The following is a 23,639-nucleotide window of genomic DNA, read 5'->3' as shown; positions in this document are numbered from 1 at the left end:
AAAAGCGCCTCATGCGGAACGTTATGTATAGCACGAAAAAATTAGCAAAATTAGCAACATTAGCAATATTTAACAAATTCAGCAAAATTAACAAAATGTTTACACTTTCGGAAAGGTTGAAAGAATTTAATGCTGCCAAAAAAACGCTTTCGAAATAGGGATATAAAGAAACAGAACGTGAAACTTGTCAGTAGTTCGCATACCTGCCCACTTTTAAGCGTTAACCCACAACACGATTGCAGCAAACATCTGTGTCACGAAAAAACATGTGTAAAATCTGGTAAAGGCTACTAATGAGAAACTACTTCTAAATTTTGCTTCCTTCGCGTAACCATATTTGCCTATACGCACGTGCATACATGTTTTTACGTGACACCACACCCTTTCTGCGGGGGCAAGCTGGTGTAGTGTCAGCATAGGATGCTTTCACCTCAGCACGTTTTCTCCGAACAGAAAAACAAAACGTGAAGCTGTGAAAAATGCAAAATGCTCATGTCTCTAACAAAATAAAACTAATACTGTGCCTCCTTTTTGCTGCCCTCCTCAAACCAAATGACGTAACGGAAGCTTATAATCCAGCTCGGAATACACAAAAATTGAACTACATATTGAATTACAAAAATGCCAGTAAGTACCACATAGATAATAGGATAAATAAAACGTTTTTTAAAAAAAAGGAACTTAAGGGAAACCCATTAAACAGCTTTAATGATGACGTGAAGACAATTAGGGAGGACATGTCGTCAGAGAGTTCTCCGGTGGAAAAGTACAATTTCAAAGCAGAGGTAAATAAAGTTATGGATATAATAGTCAATTCTTTATACACAGATAAGGATGTATTTCTGCGAGAGCTAATTTCGAACGCGTCTGACGCCTGCGACAAGAAAAGGATAATACTGCAAAACGAGAAACAAATGAAAGAAGCACAGAATATAGCCAACCCACCAGAAGTAGCAAAAAGTGACATAGAAGAATCAACTCCCGAGGGAGTTAACAAAGATGGAGAGATACAAAATAAAGAACAAGTTGATGAAATAAAAAAGCTAATCATAAAAATCAAACCAGATAAAGAAAGCAAAACGCTAACCATTACAGATAATGGAATCGGCATGGACAAAAATGAACTCATTAACAACTTAGGAACGATCGCTCAATCCGGGACTGCCAAATTTTTAAAACAAATTGAAGAAGGGAAGGCGGATAGTAACCTAATTGGACAGTTCGGAGTTGGTTTCTACTCCTCCTTTCTTGTGTCGAAAAAAGTGGAAGTATTCACAAAGAAAGAAAATACAATTTTTAGATGGTTCTCCGATCTGAATGGCAGCTTTATGGTTAACGAAATAAGGAAATATGAACAGGAATATGAAGACATAAAATCCAGTGGAACCAAAATTGTCTTACATTTGAAAGAAGAATGTGACGAGTATCTGGAGGATTATAAGTTAAAAGAACTAATCAAAAAATATTCCGAGTTTATTAAATTCCCTATCGAAATCTGGTCAGAAAAAATTGATTATGAAAGAGTTCCAGACGATTCGGTGTCCCTGAAAGATGGAGATAAAATGAAAATGAAAACCATAACAAAAAGATATCACGAATGGGAAAAAATTAACGTACAGTTACCAATATGGAAGCAAGACGAAAATAAGCTAACTGAAAATGATTACTATAGCTTTTATAAAAACACCTTTAAGGCATATGATGATCCGTTAGCCTATGTCCACTTTAACGTAGAAGGACAAATCTCTTTCAATTCCATTTTATACATCCCAGGATCCCTCCCATGGGAATTGAGTAAAAATATGTTTGATGAAGAATCAAGAGGAATTCGGCTCTACGTCAAAAGAGTTTTCATAAATGATAAATTTTCAGAATCTATACCCAGATGGTTAACCTTTTTAAGGGGTATTGTGGACAGTGAAAATTTGCCCCTAAATGTAGGAAGAGAAATTCTACAAAAGTCAAAAATGCTTTCCATTATCAACAAAAGAATTGTTCTTAAAAGTATCAGCATGATGAAAGGACTTAAAGAAACCGGAGGAGAAAAATGGAATAAATTTTTCAACACCTTTGGAAAATATCTCAAAATTGGGGTCGTGGAGGATAAAGAAAATCAAGAAGAAATAGCCTCCCTAGTTGAATTCTATTCCATCAATAGCGGAGATAAAAAAATGGATTTAGATACTTACATAGAAAATATGAAACCAGATCAGAAATGTATCTATTACATTTCAGGGGAAAATAAAAAAACGGCGCAAAATTCCCCCTCTTTGGAAAAATTGAAAGCACTAAATTATGATGTGCTTTTCTCCCTAGAGCCCATAGATGAATTTTGCTTGTCCTCCCTGACTGTCAATAAATACAAAGGGTACGATGTCTTGGATGTGAATAAAGCGGACTTGAAGTTAAAAAAGGAAAACGATCAAAACCAAACGGATAGTCTGGATAAGCTAAAAATGAAATACGAAGTATTATGCAGATGGCTACATAACAAATTTTCTCACAAAGTGCACGAAGTTCGGATTTCCGACAGGTTGATTAACTCTCCTGCTTTGCTAGTTCAAGGCGAAATGGGGATATCGCCCTCCATGCAAAAGTACATGAAACAGCAAGCCACCGCGCAAGGAATGTCAGAAAATGAAATGTTCGGGGGGCAGTCAGCCAATCAACCAGTGCTAGAAATTAATCCAAACCACTACATTATCAAACAGCTAAATCATTTAATACAAATAGATAAAATGAATTCTCAAAATTCAGAAATTGCAGAACAGATATTTGACGTTGCTTCCATGCAGGGGGGATACACCATTGATGACACAGGTCTTTTTGCAAAAAGGGTCATAGGGATGATGGAAAAAAATGCTCAGACTTATTTGAAGAATGTTCAGAGTAATCTGGACGACACACCTTCAGAGAGTAGCATATCTAGCAGTTCCGAGCAGGCTTCGAATTCGGCGCAGGATAATTCAACTCAAGGCAACGCAAGCGGGAGCAACGCAGGCGGGAGCAACACACGGGGGAGCAACACAGGCGGGAGCAACACAGGCGGGAGCAACACAGGCGGGAGCAACACAGGCGGGAGCAACACAGGCGGGAGCAGCCCAGCGCTTGACAATCCAACCAGTTCAAACCAGTCCGTCGGGTTAAGTGAACCCAACGCGGACGCAAGCAGCACGGGCGGACTCGGGGAAGAGAGATTGACAGCCACCAATTTAGACGTCTTGGGGGGAGACAACACAAGTGCAAATGCAAGCAACATAAGTGCAAACGCCTTAAGCGATAGCACCCCGAATGGAAATAATATGAACGACCGGGATTCAAACTTGTACAACATTGATCGAAACATTTTTAATGACAAAATGTTTAGCGGCTCGAACAAAACGGTCTTATGATGCCGACGTATAGGAGGAGTAGGCTGCTAATCGGCCACTTTAATTATCAACCATTTTTTGAATGCACACATGTGAGGCTGTGCATGTGCATGCACGTTCCACATAACTCAGTCGAGGAAAATTACAAGCATGTATATTTTCCCCAGTCAGCGCTTCAAGTGAAGTTTCACTCATTTGTCTAATCATTACAGTTACATATGTGTGTACATGTATATATGTTAATATGCATATGTATATATATTAATACGTATATATATATATTAATATGTATATCCTTTTTTGAATTTTTTCATTCTCGCAAATTCGTTTGGAATCTTCACGTGTGTACACATGACTGCTCTGAATTTTCCAAATTGCTTTTTTAATAATCCTTACTAAATTAAGAATTAAATTAACTCTGAAGATTTAATTATGCGCGTAATATGTGAACATTTTTATATGCATTTTTTTTTTCCCACTTGTAAAATAAATGCATATTCCTCCTCTTTACATTTAAAAGATACACACTTTCTTGTATCTTACAAATGTTTTCAAACGTTTGGACAGTTCCAACGCAATTTATTATTGTCCTTTTTTTTTTTTTAAGTTTTATGCAATTGTTTTTAATAGAATAATAAGTCGTACCCCTCGCACTTATCAAAAAGTGAGTGAGCTTCCTCAAATTGCGCATCTCCTTTGGGCATGTTCAAAATATAACAGTTTTCGTTGCTTGTGTTAGTAGATATATACACTTTTAAGGAATGCATTTTACTGTCCCCGGGACTGTAACGTATAGACGTCCTTTCAAAACAACGTCGTCTGCCCCTGTGCGAATGCATATAGATAGCTGCTCATGAAAGATGCAAAAATTCATCGACAAAGTTAAGCAGCAAAATGCACAAGGGGACAATTCCCCCAATAAGGTATTAGCGAACAAAAGGATCCAATTTAAGAATATACTGTACGAAATGGAAAAAAATGCAAAACTTTGAACTTGATTTGTCAAGAGAAAAAAAAAAATAAAATAATAAAATTAAACAAAAATGAGCAACTCTCTTCCGCACACAACCGTCTGTACACCTTCAAAATAACGCTTTAGGGAAAAGAAAAAAATAGAAGAAGACAAAGCAGAGCATGTCAAACTGTTAAAAATTGTTAAAGAGTACTATCGCACAAAGCTGAAAAGATTAGCATTTTCTGCAATTACAAATGATTATTATAAAATGCAGAGCCTTCTCTGCGTTCTTAAATTAAGCGATCTTCGGAGAAGGAGGAAACTCGTTTTTCTATCCTTTCTGTAAAACCAAAATGCGTATAAAAAAATGTGTATACAAAATGGATACCACAGCTCATGTTACATGTGTTTATCTTTTTTTTTTTTCTGCACCTCTTTTGCACGTCATGTTAAGGCATTTTTCCCGTTTTGTGCATGGACCGAATTCCCCCTCTTTAATTATATGTTCTGTTCACGCCTTCTTCGAAAGTTTCCACAAAAATGACCCCCAGCTTGTCGCAACTGCGCCTATGTTGTATGCTGAACATTCGCGATTGCTTAATTTTTTTTTTTCCTTACCAAAACAGAAAACATAAATGCTCAAGCAAGTTGACAAAATGTGTTGCCCAGTCGATCACCCGTTTCATTGACGCAAAACAGAGAAGAATCGTAAAATTCCGCTTCTTCGAAATTATCAAAAATAAATTCTTGGCCACCAAAGGGGCATATTTAAAAGTACAGCGTAGGCATTTACCCACATGAATTTGTCAAAACGTTAATTTGTGCAGACTTTTTCGTAATGCTACATATGCGCTAATGTGTGCCTTTATAAACACAAAATCTTTTTTTTACTTTTTTACTTATTTATTTATTCATCTATTTATTTATTTATCTTTTTTTTTTTAGATAAAAAAAAAGAGAATTGATAAAATTGTGACAAGTATATTTTACAAATGGTTGCACTTAACTGAAAAAAAAGTGGAAAACAAATTTGAAAAGGCACGTCTTTATTACATGCTGAGAAAAAAGCAGAAAACTTTTTATCTATGGAAACGAAGGATAAACGATGAGAAGTTTTTTAAAAAGGTAGATAAAATTTTTCTCAAGTTGGAAACAATTGTGTCTTCTTGGACAAAAAGGTGACATCATTCAGTAGTAACTTTCTTTATTTTATTTTATCTTATTTTACTGTCCTGTCAAATAATACATCCAACTGATGTCATCCTCCGACTTGATTATGAGCTTGCCTTAAAAAGGGAGCATACACGGAAATGTGCAAAAAGAAATGTCATTTTCGGAAAACTGAGTAAAAACGAACAGAAGCAGTAAAACCTCGATACATTTTTGTATATACACATATGTGCGCCCTCGCAGCACGCCATTCGTTTGAACATTCACGTTTGCTCTTACCAGAGATGGCACTTGTGGCTTTGCATTTGACTGGTATATGAAGTGTTTGGCGTCCTTCCACTTTCATGACTTCAAATGGGACAGAAAAGAATTCGTCCGTCTTGAGGAAAAAAAAGGGGCGAGCCAGAAATCAGGGCAGATAGGCACAAACAGGGGCATATTGACATATACACCCACGTGTATGCGCGCTCCAACGAAGTCGAACTTGTTAACTCTCACGAGGGCTTTATTACTTTTAAAAAAAACTGCTTCACGTGAAAGAACGGATTCGTAAATGAAATGAGTGTGGTTTTTTGCGACGAGCAGAATATCGGTCCCTTCGGTTTCGGTGCTACACTTTTCCCGATTAGGAGCCCCTACAAAGGAATTTAGCGTTACCAATGTGTTTAAGGGTGCAGCAGCGCATTGGGAGTATATATGTTCCCGTGCATAGGTGCCCTGATGCACGTATATACACGCGCGCGACGCTTTCTTCTTCGTCATTCGATCATTCCACTGTTCCACAATGAAACAGTGTGACACATTTTCATTCTTTTTTCATTTCCGCGCTTTCTTTTTTAACAACCTTGTAAATGATGCCCTCCTTTGAGAGGAGCTTCAAGACGGCTTTATTCGTCTTCACGTCGGGGGGATTATATTTGACGGTAAGGGTAATCTTCTCCGTCAAGTTATTGAGGGTCTCGTTCTTTAAGAAAAAATTTGTATCCACCGATTTAGCACTCACGGATTTGTCGACGCACTGGAATATCTGCTTCGAGTTTTTGTTCTCCTCGTCATAATCTTCTATGACCACATCGTAATTAATTTTCTGGTTGCACACATTTGTAAAAGATATTTCATTTATTTGAATAGACCCCAAATCAGTGTTGAAGTAAAAGTTATCTTCGAAATCGTTCATACTTACGTTGAGAATAAATTTAAATTTGTACGTTCCTGTTGTTTTATTAGCAAACGAAATGGTGACGTCTCTGTCAATCTCGTTTCTGACGATGCAGAAGTATATGTTAACATTATTATTTCTTTTCCTCTGGAGAATTATAGATTTGTCCAAAAATGCGTAAGTGTAGTCAAGGAGTGCATCCATTTTTATATCCTCATCCAGGGGGTTATAAATGCTCACTTGCTCTTTTAATATTTCTTTTTTATTTCCCTTTACATTTTTTATGGACAGGAATTCGCTTTTGGTTATTTCAAACTGGAGGAGGATCTTATACGCGTCTTCATATTTTTCATTCGAAAAGGTCAGCATCACATGGTACGTTCCTTCCTTCAATGATATGACTTTAAATGGCACGTTTTTCTCCTCCTTATTGGTTAGCTCCAACTTGTTTTGTATCTGTGGGTAGGGAAGTATAATGGGTGTTGGCATTTTTTTTCGCTCCACGGTTGCGCGATGAGGCGGGGGGGGAGGGTGCACTGCCTAATGGATGCTGCTACATGTTATGCATTTCGTGTAATTATACTTGGTTTAACCATGCCTTCTTCTTTTTTTTTTTTTCTTAATTTGCTTCCCCTTTAATTGGACGCCTAACTGCCTACAGCTGCACTCACGTAAAAAAAGAAGCAGTCGCTATGCGAAATGTTCAAGTCTTTGTCACAAACAAGAGACGAAACGAAGAGCGTCTGGTTTTCATTTATCCAATTCTTTATTCTGATGGAAGCACTGTTCAAAACCTTCGATTTGAAATTGAAACTTTTCTTCTTTTCGTAAGTGGTACTATTTGCATAGCCTAATAAGGTATAATTCTTCACCACCTCCTTGGGGTAATAAATTACCAGTTTGGATACATGATGAATTTGGGGAAAATATTTCAAATATTTTAAGCACAAAGTGTTGTGATAGTTATTACTGTTTTTCTTCCTTTTCTGCACAAAAAGAGGATTGTAAACAATTTGAAATGTTCCGCTTTCGTTCGGTTTCACAACGTCTTCGTGTTTTGCCAGCGAGAAAAAATTGTTCTCATTGGACAGGAACTTATATTTCATTTTAAAGTTAGATTCCGTTTCGTTGCATATTTCGATGGTCTTGCTTATCTGTTTTCTTATGTCCGTCAGGAATGTGACAATGGTTTCATTTTTTAAGCAAATTGCATTAACGTTTTTGTCGTCACAATGGGTGTTTTGGCTTTTTTCGGGGTGGTCTGCGCCTCGCTTTTTTCCCCCTTCATTTTGGGCCTCATCAACAGTGGCGGTGTTCCCATCATTGGCGGTCTCCCCATTCTGTACATTTCGCCCTGCAGTGATCAACTTCGAATTATTGACATCCCCATTCCTACACTTGTTCATATCATTACCCGTATTAATAAATATGTTTAAGAAAATTTTGCTATTGATTTTATTAAATTTGGGGAGCAAATCCACGAACACATCGTTCAGGAACAAATCCTTCGTTACGAAATCGGTGTCCACAAAGATGTAAATGCTTGTTATGTTGAAGGAAAAGATAATCCCCTTTTTTGGATATAACTGCAAGAATTTTTCGTATCTTTGTGGGTACACAACTTGAAACTGGGCGTTCATGTCGCCCCGGTTGTGCAGCTCGATTTTCTTGCCCTTTATGGAGTCGTTGCGGTACGCGCCCTTGAACAGCTTTTCCTTAACTTCGTCAACTTGGCTAACTTCTTCCGCTTGGCTAACTTCTCCCGCTTGGCTAACTCGAGTTGCGTCTGCGGTGCACAGCGCGTCCCCTTCTTGTTGCCCCTCCTTGTTGAAAGTGAGCAAATTCTCCTTCAGAACAATTTTGTAGCATATGCTTCTCAATTTAATGCTCGTTAAGTAATAGGCTATTCTTTTCCCCCGGTAGCATACACTCAGGTATAGGGGGATCTGCAGGTTAAGATACTTTTCGGGGAGGAACTTCACCTCGAATGTCTTTTTTTCCTTCTTCTTTAAAATGTGCAAAACAGAATTATCAAACTTGACAAACGAGAGGTAGTGCTTCTCTAAGTAGCCATAATTTAATACGTTAAAAGATATATCTTCTGAATTCTTATTGTGAAGTGTAAATTTTGAAATGCTTTCTTTATCTACATGTACATCCTCAAAATTAATTTCGTTCGAATTATTACTAGAAAAGGGCAATTTGAAATGCGTGGCTGATCCTGTTAGATGGATGTAAATCATTTTGTTCACATCTCCGTTTATCATAAAAGGTATTTTGTAGTTATAATTCTTTTCTTCATTTGGTTTAAATTGGATAAAAATACAGATCTTGCTTTTTCTTTTAAGATGTATCTTTTTTCGAAGGTTTGTTATAGAAAGGCATTCCTCATTCAGTTCATATTCTATGTAGCAATCCTCATCATTATTGTTGCTAATGACAAGTTTTGTTTCTACCGCATTGTTGTTTTCCTTTTCTGATAGGACGTCCATTTCGTAGTCTTCATGATATTTTTGCATCTTCGCCTCTTTACCTTTGGATCCTACATCATTGGTGACTTTGCCCCTTCCGCTTTTTATACTTTGGCTCAAATTGGCAGTGTTTGTTTTGCTTTGGTCTTTTTCCTGTTTTTTTTTCTCGCCTTTGTTTTTCTCCTTATCGGGTGTGTTTTTCTGCTTATCGGGTGTGTTTTTCTGCTTATCGGGTGTGTCTTTCTCCTTATCCGGTGTGTTTTTCTCCTTATCCGGTGTGTGTTTCTCATTGTTTCGCTTCTGTTTGTGGCCTTCTTTTGATTTGTCATCCCCTTTTTCCTTCTCGGCCTGTTCAGCGGCACCTTCCGTTTTGGCCTGGTCCCCCTCTTCGTCCATTTCATTCTGCGTATTATCCTTCCTCGTTTTCTTCGCTATACCCTCCTTCTTGTCCTGCTTCTCCCTTTTGTGCCTTTTCTTCTTGCCCTTTTTATGCTTCCCAGTCTCACCCTGCGCGTCTTGACCAGAGAGCGCCTTGGCTTTCTCCTCCTCGCGCTCCTTCACCCTCTTATCCCTTTCATTATTTTTGAAGGTATAAATCAAAGAAGATAGTGAGCTATCACTGGAGGAAAAACTCTCTTCGCAGCGCTGATCTATGTTCGTTATCCCCTTCACCTTAGTGTTGTCATCCAAAACGGGGAACAAAATAACGTTGCCAAAGTCATAATTATAAAAGGAAAAATTAATTAAAAAGCTAATCGCAACTGCAGTGATTTTTAAAGTAAGGAGATAATAGTCCATAATATTAATGGTCAAATAGTTTACATATGTTTGGTTCTTCAAAGGGTTATATTCAACAGAAATGGAATACGTGGAGTTCTGGGGAATACAATCCCCAGTGCACTTTATACGAATTTCTTCATCCTTTTTTTGTAAGTGGTATTTATAAACCAAATCGAAATTACCCAAATTTTCAATAACAAATTTGGAGTCTTTTTTTCGTCCTATTAAGGTTTCTTTAAAATCTATATGATCGTAAATATGGATCATGTGATTTTTATATTTCTTTTTCTTTGCACTCCATGTGCAGTCCTCCAAATTTAGTTGCACTTTCTCCTTATTGAAATTTTCAATGTAGCAATTTATATTAATTTTACTGACCTGAGTTTTGAAATTAATCTGTAGGGGTTCTTCCTTTGACGCTATTTTACATAGCAAGTTAAAATTGTAGAACTGTTCGAGGTGTGGTTTGAAGAACAGCTTGATTTTTTTACACCTTCCTTTTCCCCGCATATGTTTAATGTCTCTTACAAATCTGTTGCTATCGTTTTTCCATATATTTCTCAGGTAATAATTCAGCAGGAAAAACTTACTGCTGTGAGGGATGTCATCCTTTCCTCTGTTTCCCTCTGGTAAGCTCACGCACTCTTTGCTATTCCATTCGCTATCTGACTCACTGCCAGAATCAGACGATGTATTTATGTATTCCCATTGTGGAAAATGTGCTGGGAGGATGTATTCCTTCTTGTACCTTCCATATAGCATGGTTCGTTCATTTTTCGCCCTCTGTTCTACTTTATTTTTCCCAGAAATGAGATTTGATGAGGATTCCGACACGTCCGACGAATTCGTGAACGAGCACGACAAGTTGTCACTACCGCTGTTCAGCCTAATATTCTCATAATGGTTTACGTAATTGACCTTTATCCTTTTTTTTACCACTTCCCTCTTTGCAATTAACGCACCCTTGTTATGAATATCACTCGGAATACCGCTTCCATTAGAATCACTTTCGTGCGAATTGCTCGACGTGGAAGTCGCACGAGGGGATGAGTTCCCATCCGCGATAGTTCCCTTTCTATCGGAATCGTCTACAGCTACAGAATTATCCTCATTTAGTTTTCTTATCTCCTTGTACATGTGCTTATTCTTCCTATAGCATGATTTCACAACGCCGCTAAAAGGAACAATCTTGATGGTCTCCTTTTTGCTGTTAAACGAGTTGTACGAATTTTGGTCAAACTCAAAGTTGATGTCCATTAGGTCAAAATTGATAAGGTAAAAAACAAAGCAGTAGCTTCTTCCTAATATTAAATTGTTGATATGTATAGAGGATGTATTAAAAAAGATTATGGGTTCAATTACCTTGAGCTGAAAGTCGATGGATTGCTCTTTTTTATCATTTACATAAAGGTTGTAGCGTCCACTGTAGTCCATGGAATTGAAAATGTTAAACAGGAATCGGATTAGGGAAAAGTTATTTTCTTTTACACACCCTTTATAGTTAATACACTCAGAATTGTTGTCGTTGTTGTTGTAGTTGTTCTTCTTCTCCTTCTCATTCTCGCTCTTCTTATTTTCCTCGTTCTGTTTTCCGCTACTCATCAGAATGGGGCTTCTTCTACCTGCGTTTCCTCCTACTTCGCTCATTTTCTCGAAAAAGTACTGTAAGCTCTCGTTCGAAATGTTCAACATGTATATTTTATAATTTATTTTTTTTAAGACTCCCCTGCTGAGTAGAAGAATTTTGTGACTCTTTTGGACTGTTTTCTTCTGGTCCACGTTCTGCACAACACGGTTGTGATTAGAATCTGCCAACACAACTATGTTGCTGTGATCGTAATTTTCGAATGTCATCTTGATCGGTATGCTAATTTGGTTGTGGAACTTTATCCTTATGTGAAGCACGGCGTCGAAAGCTTTCATGTACATGTGGTGAAAGCAAAACAGTTCCAGGCGCTTCTTGTGCTTTCCCTTGATGGTTATGTATTTTTTTATAACCCTGCATGGCTGCTGTGGTTTGGTCGTTACATCTCCACTTCCAATTATTTCGCTGCATTCTCCAATCACGTCGTTCTCCTCGGTGTGCGTTTCGTTAAATCCGCTTCCTTCCCCGTTGCGTGGATTATCTCCAAAATCGGACAAGGTCAAGTCGTACTTGGTTAAGTAAAACTCGTCGATGGGTTTATTTTCGCCCGTCTTATCCGCTGCATGTACCTCATTAGGGTTAACAATTACGTGGTTATCTTCACTTTTGTCTGTTTCTCCTACCAATTCGTTAACTTCCAACGCGTTTTTAATGTGTCCCCCTTCGTTACGATTGGCTGGCCAGTCCCCCAATTGTTTTGTCTTCTCTCCAGTAACTCCCTTCATTAGGAGATTTTTATCCACCCTATTCATTAACGAGGTAACCCTTTTCTCGCTAAACGGGCGGAAAGAATAAACAGACGTTATGTCATCCAACCCGTTTAATGGCACGATGTTCAATTCGACATATACTTTTACATTGGACATATTTTCCAGCACCAATTCGCTCTTGGAATAATTAAAGAAGGGAACATTTTTGAAAATAATTTTTTTTTTACTACAGTAAAATTTTACTTCTTCCGAGGTTAAACTTACGTATAAGGAATCATTATACACTCCATCTTCATCTTTCACTTTGTGATTTTTCTTGTTAAAAGGGTTTGCAGAAAACTTAAACGAGATTTGCTTGTTCACCAAATTGATGGCTTCTCTTATGTCAATTTGACCACAGAACGGAAAGGAGCTATTCGCTGGTATGGAGCCACTTAAAGGCCTGATGTCAAGGACACATTTTATCTTTTTTTCCACCTCTACATGGAAGAATAAATCGTGGTTATTGTCGTTCACATAGGGAACCCTAAATGAGTGGTTATACCCCACAGGTAAAAGATCAAAATTGATGTGATTTTTAAAAATGTCCACATTTTTACCGCTATACACTTTTCTTATGCTACTCTTTAAGAGTTCTAAATTCCAGTAGTTCTTCGTTTCTAGTATATTTCCGAGGAACTTTAAATTGTAAAATTCGTAGTTATTATTGAGCACGCTAATTTGTATGCTTCCTAAAAGTTGTTTTTCTTGGCGAGCGCTCAGAGCAGTCGTTGAAAATTTGGTTAAGTTTCCTCGCACATTATTTGCATCCTTTTTTTTATCGAGATCTTGCCTATTCATCTTTTCCTTAACACTTTTTTTCCCATTTTCATTGTCTACTTCTAATCCCTTTTTGTTAAGCTCATCGTTCGGGGTAGTTGTCTGCTCAATGGCATGGATCTCCTTTGGAATGTCATCCATCCCCTTAGACTCTTCGCCTTCTATCCCTTTTACGCTCCCCCTTTGTGTGTTCCTTCTCTTTATCATTTCTTCCAACTTATTTTTATCTACTTTTATTTTAATGCTTTCCACTTCGTTTTCCCTTATCATGTAGTTGCTGTGGCCTATGTAGTAGAGGCATCCCAAACTGAACATGTGCATTTGTTTGTCCGTTCTCTTGTACAGCAAATCTTTAACATTTTTGTAGTGAAAGTAGGTGGTGTTGTTTCTTCTGCGCAGTTCTACATGGTCACCAACGGTGGTAAAAAAGGAGCTGCTATTTCTGGCATTATAAATATCTTTCTTTTCCTGCACACATGTCTGATAGTTTTCGGCGTCACAGGGAGTGCTTCTGTCATATGTGGACTCTGAAACGTTGCTATTTTTTGCGTTCCCCTTTTTGTGTTGCTCTTCTTTTGGGTCATTCACCAGGTTGATACTTGTAGCATGCCCATTTTCATTAAAGGCTTCCTCTATATTGGATAAACTTTCCAATTCGGCGCTGCCTTTTAGTTGTCCCTTCCGTTCCTCCATACCCCGCCAGCCATCTAGCATCAAATTAACCCTTTCAAAGAAGACCTCTACAAAGATAGGATACTTGAAGCAATTTTTTAATCTCACTTTAAACGAAATAACACTGTTCAGGTGGATATCCCCCAAATCGTAGATCTTATCTTCTTGGCGCTGCTTCAGCAAGCTTTGTGGAATGATCAGATTAATGGAGGGCAAAAAAAATTCTACACTTATGTAAAACGAAAAACATAACAAGTTTTGCTGATTTGTCAGGTGGATATTTAAGAGAAATTTTTTACTTCCTATTTGGTTTGAATAAAAACATATGTCTAAATATTTGTGCTGGTAACGCGAAACCCCTGTGGTGGTGCTGAGAGAGGAGGACGCACCACCGTAGGTGACACCAGGCCCTTGTTCATTCAATTCGGTCAAACACCACTTTGACTTTATTTCATTGTCATTTTGAACTCGCATGTTAAAACGGATGGGGGATGATTGTTGGGGAGTCACACTGGATCTTTTTGGTTCGTTTTCGTTCTCTTTTCCCTTGTCCCCCCGCTTTTCTCGTTCCTTTTCTTTTCCCTTTCCGCTTCTATTCCTATAGTTGGCAAATTCCAGTTCCTTAATTTCTACATGAACCTTCGCATTTACATCGGACGTGTTGCAGATCTTTATTCGCTCATTAATGCACTCATTCACGTGGCACCATCTTAAGTATAGCGTATTATCATCTGAATTATAGTAGCTGTTCTTGCCTAAGAAATGATCTAAAAAGTTGGCATAGCCTTCTGTTTTTTCTAATATCAAAACTTCTTCGAATATGTTTTTCACATCGCAGGAAATGGTGGGCTTCACAGACGAGGCAAAAATTTTAATCACTTCTCTGTGATTGTCAGTGTGTTGTCTGTTTTCCCTGTGCTCCTTTTTCTTACTATCAGTATGAAGCGTGTCCCACATGAGGTTCTCCACCTCGACAATGTAGACAAATCTGTACTGCCTCTCTTCGTTCGAATTAAACAGAACCATGACGGTTTCCTCCCCTTTGGACTTCACCAAACCGCTAATTGGTGAAATGGAAAAGGGGCTTTTCAAATCGGCATTTGCATTATATGGCACACATCCAACGTTGTTGTATCGTAACACCCCATCCTTTTCTGCGTTCTTTATCTTACTCTTTAACAATTTTATCTCGTATTTAAAATCAAAATGTCCATCATTGATGATTTTAAAGAATCGGGTTTCTTCCTTCTTAACCTCCACAGAGTCATAATTAAGAATAGAGGGGATAACTCTAACATAGTTATAATCGAAAAACACAGAAATGGCATATTTGTACGTTTGAATGTGATTGTTGTCCATGTCGTAAAAGTGTATCATGAGAGGCACATTTTGAAATTTGGCCTTCCTACCTGATCTTACCTTCAGTTTTATTATTTTCATTTCGTTCGAATTTACACTATCAGTTAGACATTCCATACTTACATAATTTAAAAAGGAGTCGTCATTTAATTCTGCTACGTAGACTATTTTGAACTTTCCTGTATTTTTTACTTTGAACAAGCATGCTTTGGTTTGATTTACCTCCACATATTTGAAGTTAATGTCTTCTTCTAAAACGTTCCCTAGGTGGGAAGGCAACAGTTGCTTGCTCTTTGGCGAGACCACTTCCATGGCAGGACGGTTATGCTTGGATATGATCCTCCCAACGTCGGCACCCTCAGTTAGTGGGTCGAATTTCTCCTCCGCATCTTCCTTCACAATTTCGGTACTTACTTGAATGAAGGACTTGCAAACTTCTGCTTCCACCGCGAGGGATGTGAAATAAACGTTGTTCCTCATTTTGTCACTTTTGCTGAAATTCTTCTCCACATAGTAGATTTTTATTTCTTTCTTTATCGTATTGACACTATCCGTTTTGATGGTAACTGTTAACGTTTTTTTTTCATTTTTTAGTAAATTTCCTTTTGTAGGATTTATGGATAATGGGGAGTCGCTCCTCAACTCGGCAGGGTCTACAAACCAGGCAAGGTCGCAGTAAGTACAGTTCTTCATTTCTACACTTTTTTGCTGAACTGAGTTCAGAAGAATTTTGGGAAAGTTTAAGAAACTTTCGTTCATTTTCAGGCAGCACTTTATTCCTTCCCCCTTTAAGGACAGAGAGAATATATCATACAAGTAATTGTCAACCTGTTTGTTGGCTAAGTCTATGTCGTTCGAGAACAGGCTATCACAGAGTGGTGCGCTGTCCTTCTTTTTGTCCCCATTGATCATCTCCTTTTGGTAATTTATATCTGCTGCCGCATTTGTTACAGAATATATAGACAGCTGCAATTTTTCAAAAAAGGGACCCACCTTTTTAGGTAAAAACAAAACGATAATTTTTTTCCATTTCTTAGAAAGAATGAAAAACTTCTTCGGGTACACATAAAAATCGTTATTGCTTATCAAATTATCGGCACGATTAACTTCATTCGCCTGGTAATCTTTATCACTGCTGCAAGGCACATTGTCAAAAGAAAGTTCGACAAAGCAGTCGAAGTAAGAGGAGTTAAATAAATTTAAAACCTGCACGTGCTTATACAAATGTTTAGAAATTTCGTTATTTTTCATCCCATCTGACTTCTTCGATTTGTACTTGTCCTTTTCGTTGCTACTGGAGTTGCTCAAAATGGGTGTAATATTTTTTCTTCGCATTTTTGCTACTTTAAATTTGGGAGAATTGATATCTCTAAAAATTTTTAAAAAATTTAGGAGGTGCTCTTCACACTCGTCTTTTAACTCCGTTCGGATGATATGCTTAAATGAGTGGACATTTCTTCCTATCAGTACCCGGTCAAAATTGTACATCTTTTTGCACAAAACAAAGCAATTACTTCTGGGGGCACACATAACAACGTTGTTGCTAAATATGAAATACGGATTGGAGTAAATCCTAGGCTTATCAATCACCACAAGTAGATTTAAATAAAAGTAGTTCCCAAGAAGGTCTATTAAGCATATTCTTTTTTTTATGTTCACTATTTTGTAGGTGTTAATTTTTACGTTTATTTCGGTGGATGTGTTTTTTTGCAACATTACGTGGGTTATATTTCTGTGTCGAATTTCGTCCCTCTTATCGTAGGAGTTGTCTACTTCTAAAAACTCGATTATGTAATGGTCTTTTTTTTTCCCCCTTTCTCCCGCTTCACCTACTGCACGTGCGTTTCGAAAGTTATAGAAAATGTGGTCATATTCATCCTTTATCTCATACTTTTTTTTTTTCAATTCTTCAAAATAAGCCTCCTCCGTAAGTTCCTTTCCCCCGTAAAGGTACAGCTTCTTCACATCACTATCGTCGGTTGCGTTTCTGTTGGGTGTTTCCTCTCCTTCTTCGCTTTTGTTCTCGATCTTTTCTTCCTTATTGTCGAGGTCGTTTCTATCTTCCGGCGCTTCATCCCCTGTTTTGTACTCGCTCTTGTCTATCTTCTCTTTGGTATCCTTTTTTTTTTCCTTTTCTTTTTTCCTTCCCTTCCTTTTCTTCTCTTGCATTTCGTCTTTTCTTTTGAGGTGTTCCTTTTCTTTCTTTTTTCCCCCTTCTTTTTCACCTTCCTTATGGTTCTTCTCCGTCTTTTTTAGGGGATCCCCAAGTAGGTCCTCCTCCTGTACTTTCCCCTTTTGTTGTGTCTCGCACTTCTCCTTCGTATCAATTTCCATCTTTTTCTCCTCCTCCATCTTCTTCTCCTTTTCTCCCTCGACTTCCTTTCCACTTCGCTTCTTCTTCTTCTTCCGCCTTTTCTCCTTCTTCTCACTTTTGTACTCATCCCCTTCGCCCTCAAGTTTGTCCTTTTGGTTTTCTTCCTTGTCTTCCTTTGCGTCTTTTTCTCTTGTCTTGTCTTCTTTCTTCTCCTTTTTCTTCCTTTTGGATTTGCCTGTCTGTAACTCGTTCTCTACTCGTGCATCTTGCTTTTCCCTATTATGCAGTGCCTCTCCCTTTTGTAGTTCACCCCCGTACTCTTCCTCTTTTACCACTTTGTCTTCTTCGTGCCCGTCTTTCCGAGCCACCACTCCAGCTTTCTCCTTCTCATTGGTACCATAAAAGTTGCACTCGCATTTTTCCAAATTCTTTCTGGTCTGAAGGAAGCTCTGCATATTAAAGGCGTCGTACATCTTGGGGGTTGGGATGTCAAAGAAGTAGGCGGACGTTTTTACGTCTCTATATTTTTCCTGGACGATTTTGGAAATTTCGTTCAGAACATTCCTCTTTCTAAAGCATAATTCTTCGTTTATAAAAAAGTAAAAGAAGTTGACTTGAACAAATTTTTGTTTTAAGTACCTGATCAGTTCTTCATTTTTGTTAACAACTGTTTTTACACTTTCCTCAACTTGGGTGCAACGTTCCGCTGCATCTCCGTTTGGTATTTTTTCGCTGATGGCATTTCTGTTTTTGCCTCCGCCGTTTCCCTTCTGAACATTCTGCGAATCAAATTTTTTATTGATTTTGTTTGTCTCTACTGCTTTGATGGTACTTTCTGCGACTTTGCCAACCTGCTGCTCCTCCTCCTTTTCGGTCTTCTCTGCCGTTATCTCTACCCCATCGATGACTCGACTATTTATGCTTTTCAATTCTCCGTCTTCTTGATATATTTTTTCCACAAAGTTTTCACTAAGTTGAATGTTTATTCTCCTTACGTACATGTTACTTGTTTTTTCTTTGCCAATTTGTGCTGTGTCATTATCAGTTGCTTCTCCCTTTTCCTTGTTACCCGCCAGAGGGTCCGCTAGATCTGGATCCTCCAACTTGTTAGAATTGTCATCCGTTCCCTTCCTTAAATGATCTCTCAATAAGTTACGCAATACAATTTTTAATTCTTTGTAAAATGACACATGTTCCACGTAGTCGTTCTTCATGTAGCTATTTATTTTGCTCACCTTTTTATTATACTTGATAATTTTCTCATCCACTTGTGCATTTCTTTCAACACAGTGAGTGTTAAGTTGGCCAATTATTTGCTTATTCAGGATTTTTTTCTCTTTGCAAATTACGATTTTTTCATACAGCCTCTCCACAGCTCTGTGCACATTCGCGTTGCAACACTGTACGTCTTTTTTCGTGCTTGACCACTTTTCTCTTGACATGTCGCTATCCTTTGTGTCTTCCCATGGATCACCTTTTTTAGAGCATCTTAGCAATTCATCTCCGTCTTTTTGCTCAACGGATGAAGAATATTCCCCCACTTCTTCTGTTTTACCTTCTAAGTTGGCGTTTTTCCGTTCCTCGTCAGTGTCCCCCTTCTTGTTCTCACTGCCATCCACAGAGTATGGAACCAGTTCAGCTTTGCCCCAATCGGTGTGTCCTCTTAAGGACTCCATTATTTTTTCGATTTCCTGTTTCTCTTTTAATTTACGCTCAATCTTCTCTTGATATTTTTTGGTCATATTTTCATAAAAGTATTTAAGTCGTTGTGCGTCCGTTGTTGGGCTGTCCTTTGCGTCGTTTCTTTTTGCCTCCTCGCTTTTCCCATCTTTGCCTCGTTTTTCAACCGCGTCTTTCCCCTTATCCGCGCCGCTAGACGGGTTAAAAAATTCCTCATACCCTTCCACTGGGTTCAAATAAATTATATGATTATTCTCATCCGAGGTGAGCCTCAAAAATGTGGTGAAAAAACACTCCGAATTTATGTATTCATTTTTTTTAAAGAAAAACACCGCGCCATTCATGTATAATGGGGATAGTAGCAGTTTCTTCAGGATTATCTGAAACAGATTTGCCAAGGTGCTATTCTTTTTGTTAGAATTTTCTCCTTTGTTTTTTTTCCGTTCCGTCATGGTTAATTTTAATAATGATTTCACGTCACTCATAAACTCTTCATCGTTGAGGAGGGCAAAGTGAAAAAAGTGCTTCAGGAAATCAAAATTATGTCTCAAGTTGTACTTGTCAAAGAATGCCTTCTGGTCCAACAAGCTACCACCATCATTGTTTTTTCCGTCGTCATTCCTGCAGTTGTTTTTTTTCCTATGCATACTTATCGCATGTTTATTGTCTATCTTAGATTTTATGCTTCTTAAGTTTGGTGTTTTTTTGAATTTATTTTTTCCCAAATTTGAGCAATTCCCGTCTTTTTCGTTATCCCCCTTGGTTTCCTTTGCAGCATATGCATCTTTATTTGTGATGTCTACTCGCTCGTTATACGTACCTCCCTTTAAAATTAGGTGCGAGTCTTTATTCTCAATTATTTTTATGCCGTCATTCGTGTTTACGCCGTCAATCGTGCTTATGCCATCATTCGTGTTTATGCAATCTTCGGCTTGCTCGTGGTCCCTTTTTTTCTCTCCCACATTTAGCACTTCAGTCACGTAGTAGTCTAAGTTGTTCTGATGCGTTCGCCCAGGAATTGCAGAAAGGCCCGAACAGGTCGCATTCGCTGCATCCGCCGAGTTCGCCAAACCTTCGTGCATGCTTCTGTTAGACTTCCTTACCTTTTTGATAGAATGCCTATTCCGGTTTATGTTCCTCTCGTGGATGATGTAATGAATGAAGTTGCTTTTCACGCTAGACGGGTAGTTGTTCTTCTCGTTAATCTCGTTACACCATCGTATTATCTCTCCAATCGTTAGGAAGTTATCACTCTCAGGGTAGCTACTCGTTTCTGTTTTTCTGGGGGGAGAAAAATTCAAAACGGTATTGTTCAGCAGGTAGCTCCCAATCCCCTTATGATTCACATATTTTGGACAAATGAGCAGGAAATTCTGTTTTATTTTCTTTTTCATCTTTATTATTTTTAAATATTCTTCAAAGTAATTGTACTTCGTTTCGTTTTTCTGTATAAGTTCCTCTAAGATGGCAATTTTATTTTCTAAAATTTTCATATTCCTTTGTTGGTCACTCGGGGCTGCAACTACACCGTTTGGATCATCTTTTTTTGCAGGTATACAATCGGCTAGTATATCATTCAGTTTTTCCTTCTTGTTTGTTAATTCATCTGTTTCGTCATTCTCTTTTTCCCTTTCCATTTCATTTCTCTTTTTTGATTGATATTTTTCCTTCTTGTCTTTGCACTGCGCTTCGGCAGGTTTACTTCCTTTTTGGCCCTTTACAGGTGGGTGTTTCACATGTATGAGGTCTCTTTCGACTATTTTTCTCTCATCATGCGGTTTGAAATCCTCCCCTTCGTGTGTGACTCCCTGGTGGTCCTCTATGCTATGCCAACCTTGTGTGATATAACTATTTACGTCACAGTTCGGAGCGCTTCTCCCCCCTTTGTCGCAATTTCTTATTCGATCTAATTGCCTTCTGTACACACCCACCAAGTAGTGCATCAAATTGCTATAGAAAAAATCACCTTCGTCGTTCTTTTCAATGTATATATGTGAGTGGATGGCTAAGAGATCATATAGGAAGCTTTGAAAGTACTTATAGTAGTTATCCAAGTTGTAAATAAACAGATACTTGGAATAGTTGTTTAAGTTGGCAATTCTCATTTTGTGGTGTACACTTCCACTGTTGAGGAGGAGAGGTTTGACAATAATGTCACTGGGTTCAGCCTGCACATGATCTCTAACGCTGTTCAGATAAGCGTCCATGCTTTTCGTAAAAGTGGAATGATAAATAAACAGTTCGATACTTATTTTGGCATTTTTATAAACATCCGAAGGCTCAAAGAATATGCGAATGTCCAAAAATGAATTACTTTTAATGATCCCCTTACTGGGTATTATAAAAATTTGGGCCCTTTTTTTTAAGTGATAATATTCTAACTTTTTATTATGGAAAATAATATTTTTCACTTTAAATTTTACATTCACATTTTTGGCATTTATCAATCGGTTCGTTTTACATAAACACCTTTTCACTTGCACTTTTTCAAAATGAATTTGTCTATAATATAGATGGAGATCCGGGATGATGTAATTAAATTTTATATCCACCGTGTAGTAGTTCTTATCATTCATGCATATGAACATTTGTTCTGAAAATAATTTTTCCTTTTCACACTTATTATCAATTATAATTTTCAAGTTGATGGAATGCCCCTTATCTATTTCCTTATGTTCGCATGCTAATGTTATTATGTCCTTCATTTCGGGATTCCCCAAATGGTAACTTAATTTTACTTTGTCTTTACTTAAATTCTTTAGCGTAATTATACCCTCCTTCTTTTCTTTAATGGTTACATTGCCCATATTTAAGCAGACCCGTTGCAGCTCGGTGTTGTTTTCTAAAATTACTCGCTTCAGGTATTTTAGGAGGTACTCGTTGCTCGCGTAGCCGTGGCAGGAGAGCTTTTCGAAGTTGGCTGCGGGGGGCATGGAAAAAAAGGGGCGTGCAAAAAGGGGCATAGAAAAAAGGGTCATAGAAAAAAGGAGCATAAGCTAAACAACGTTGCGCAAGCTATACAAACCGTACAAGCTACACAAGGGACAAACGATACAGACTTGAAGCGCTGTTTAGAACAATGCAATGCATCGCAGCGTGAGCACAATCACCCCTATCGCATGCATTATCAAAGTTGGAAAACATGTTTACCTAACTTCTTCAACATTGAAAAGCTCCCGAGAATGTACTTGTCATCCTTTTGGTTCAAAATGAAGGATTTCAGCAAATCGGAAAAGATACCACAAAGATCGCTGTTTTTCGCGCAATAGCTTTTTAAGATGCCTATGAGGTTGTACCTGCGCTTGGGGCGTTCGGAGGAGTCCATTTTTTTAGTTGAACCGCCGGATAAGCTGTCCATTTGGTTCGCCCTGTGGACTTCAACAGATTCGCCCGATTTTCCCGCTTCGCTAAATTGATCTGCTTCACCCATTATGCCCATTCCTTCGTCATTCCTCTCCGTGTGCGCCCCTTGCGCGCTAGCTCCGCCCAGGCGGTCGTGATAAAGGGCCAATATTTCTTCGATATGCCTGCCGAGGGACAGAAATACCCCCGCGTAGCTGGCTTTCAGTTTTTGGATAAGCCCCTTTCGCTGATTTTCATAATGGGAATTCTCGTCATCAGGTAAAAAGGCTTTATTTATCAAGCTGTCTATGGGGTTAAATTCGCTCTTCTTTCTCGCCCCGTCTTTCGTTTCGCGGTTTCGATCACATTCTTGCGGGTATACTTGATCCGCTAGTTCTCCATTTTTCCTATCAGCACATCCATCTGCAACATCTTGCACGGTTAGAATCAACACATTCGAGTTGTCCTTTGAACGTAAACTCACTTTAATTTCCTCAAAATTGCAAATTTTCAGCAAAATGGTCTCCGTCACATTTTGAGGAATACCAGGTATGAAGTAAAAAATGATATCCTTACTGTTGTGCGGCTCGATAAAAAAATTATTCACATTTGTATACAGTAGAGAAGGAAATTTTATATTATAAACAATTTCAACGAAAAGTCTAATTTTCCCTGTGTTTTGGATGGTTAGCAAATCTTCCCCAACGGATTTATAGTGCATATCATAATTCAACTCCCTCTTGTTGATGCTATATTTAATGTCAGAATATCCACCTATCAATTTGAGAGGATACACGGGGCCATTCCTAATTTGACATAATACATTAACATTGTAATACGTTTCATTTATGCTGTTATAAGTAAGCGTTATTTGTTTTGTCTCATAGGGCAGTAAAAAACCTCTATGGGGAATTATATTAAAAACTTGATTAAAATTTGGATACATATTATTTTCTTCAAAAAACCACTGGAAGTACACTTTAAAATTGCACACATTTTTGATTTCCACTGTTTCTTGGGCAAATAAATTTTTTAAAATGTACTGAAAGTCTATAGAACTTTTACTCATCACAATATTGGGATATATCGTCTTCCCAAACAATTCATATTTTTGTCTTCTTCCATTTTCCACAAAGTGGACGATCAGATGATCTTGATACGTGTTACTAATTTTGTTATTCATAAAATCCAC

The 23,639-nt window shown here is 38.0% G+C and overlaps 3 protein-coding genes across 3 annotated transcripts; 2 read left to right on the top strand and 1 right to left on the bottom strand.

Annotated features, from left to right (window-relative positions):
- Positions 1-479: 479 nt before the first annotated feature.
- C922_00350 (hypothetical protein) lies at positions 480-3,392 on the top strand (the record flags this gene model as incomplete). The annotated part of the gene is made up of 1 exon (XM_008815967.1): positions 480-3,392. One exon carries the CDS (start codon positions 480-482, stop codon positions 3,390-3,392), a length of 2,913 nt encoding a protein of 970 aa, XP_008814189.1.
- Positions 3,393-4,231: 839 nt separating this feature from the next.
- Positions 4,232-4,672, top strand: C922_00349 (hypothetical protein; the record flags this gene model as incomplete). The annotated part of the gene is made up of 2 exons (XM_008815966.1): positions 4,232-4,332; positions 4,471-4,672. 2 exons carry the CDS (start codon positions 4,232-4,234, stop codon positions 4,670-4,672), a joined length of 303 nt encoding a protein of 100 aa, XP_008814188.1.
- Positions 4,673-5,550: 878 nt separating this feature from the next.
- C922_00348 (hypothetical protein) lies at positions 5,551-23,630 on the bottom strand (the record flags this gene model as incomplete). The annotated part of the gene is made up of 6 exons (XM_008815965.1): positions 5,551-5,612; positions 5,776-5,875; positions 6,009-6,131; positions 6,341-7,111; positions 7,315-22,025; positions 22,256-23,630. 6 exons carry the CDS (start codon positions 23,628-23,630, stop codon positions 5,551-5,553), a joined length of 17,142 nt encoding a protein of 5,713 aa, XP_008814187.1.
- Between the last annotated feature and the right edge of the window lie 9 nt (positions 23,631-23,639).

This window comes from Plasmodium inui, assembly GCF_000524495.1.
Source record: "Plasmodium inui San Antonio 1 unplaced genomic scaffold supercont1.1, whole genome shotgun sequence".
NCBI lineage: Eukaryota > Apicomplexa > Aconoidasida > Haemosporida > Plasmodiidae > Plasmodium > Plasmodium inui.
The sequence above is the reverse complement of the archived record's forward strand: the minus strand, read 5'-3'. Positions and strand labels throughout refer to the sequence as shown.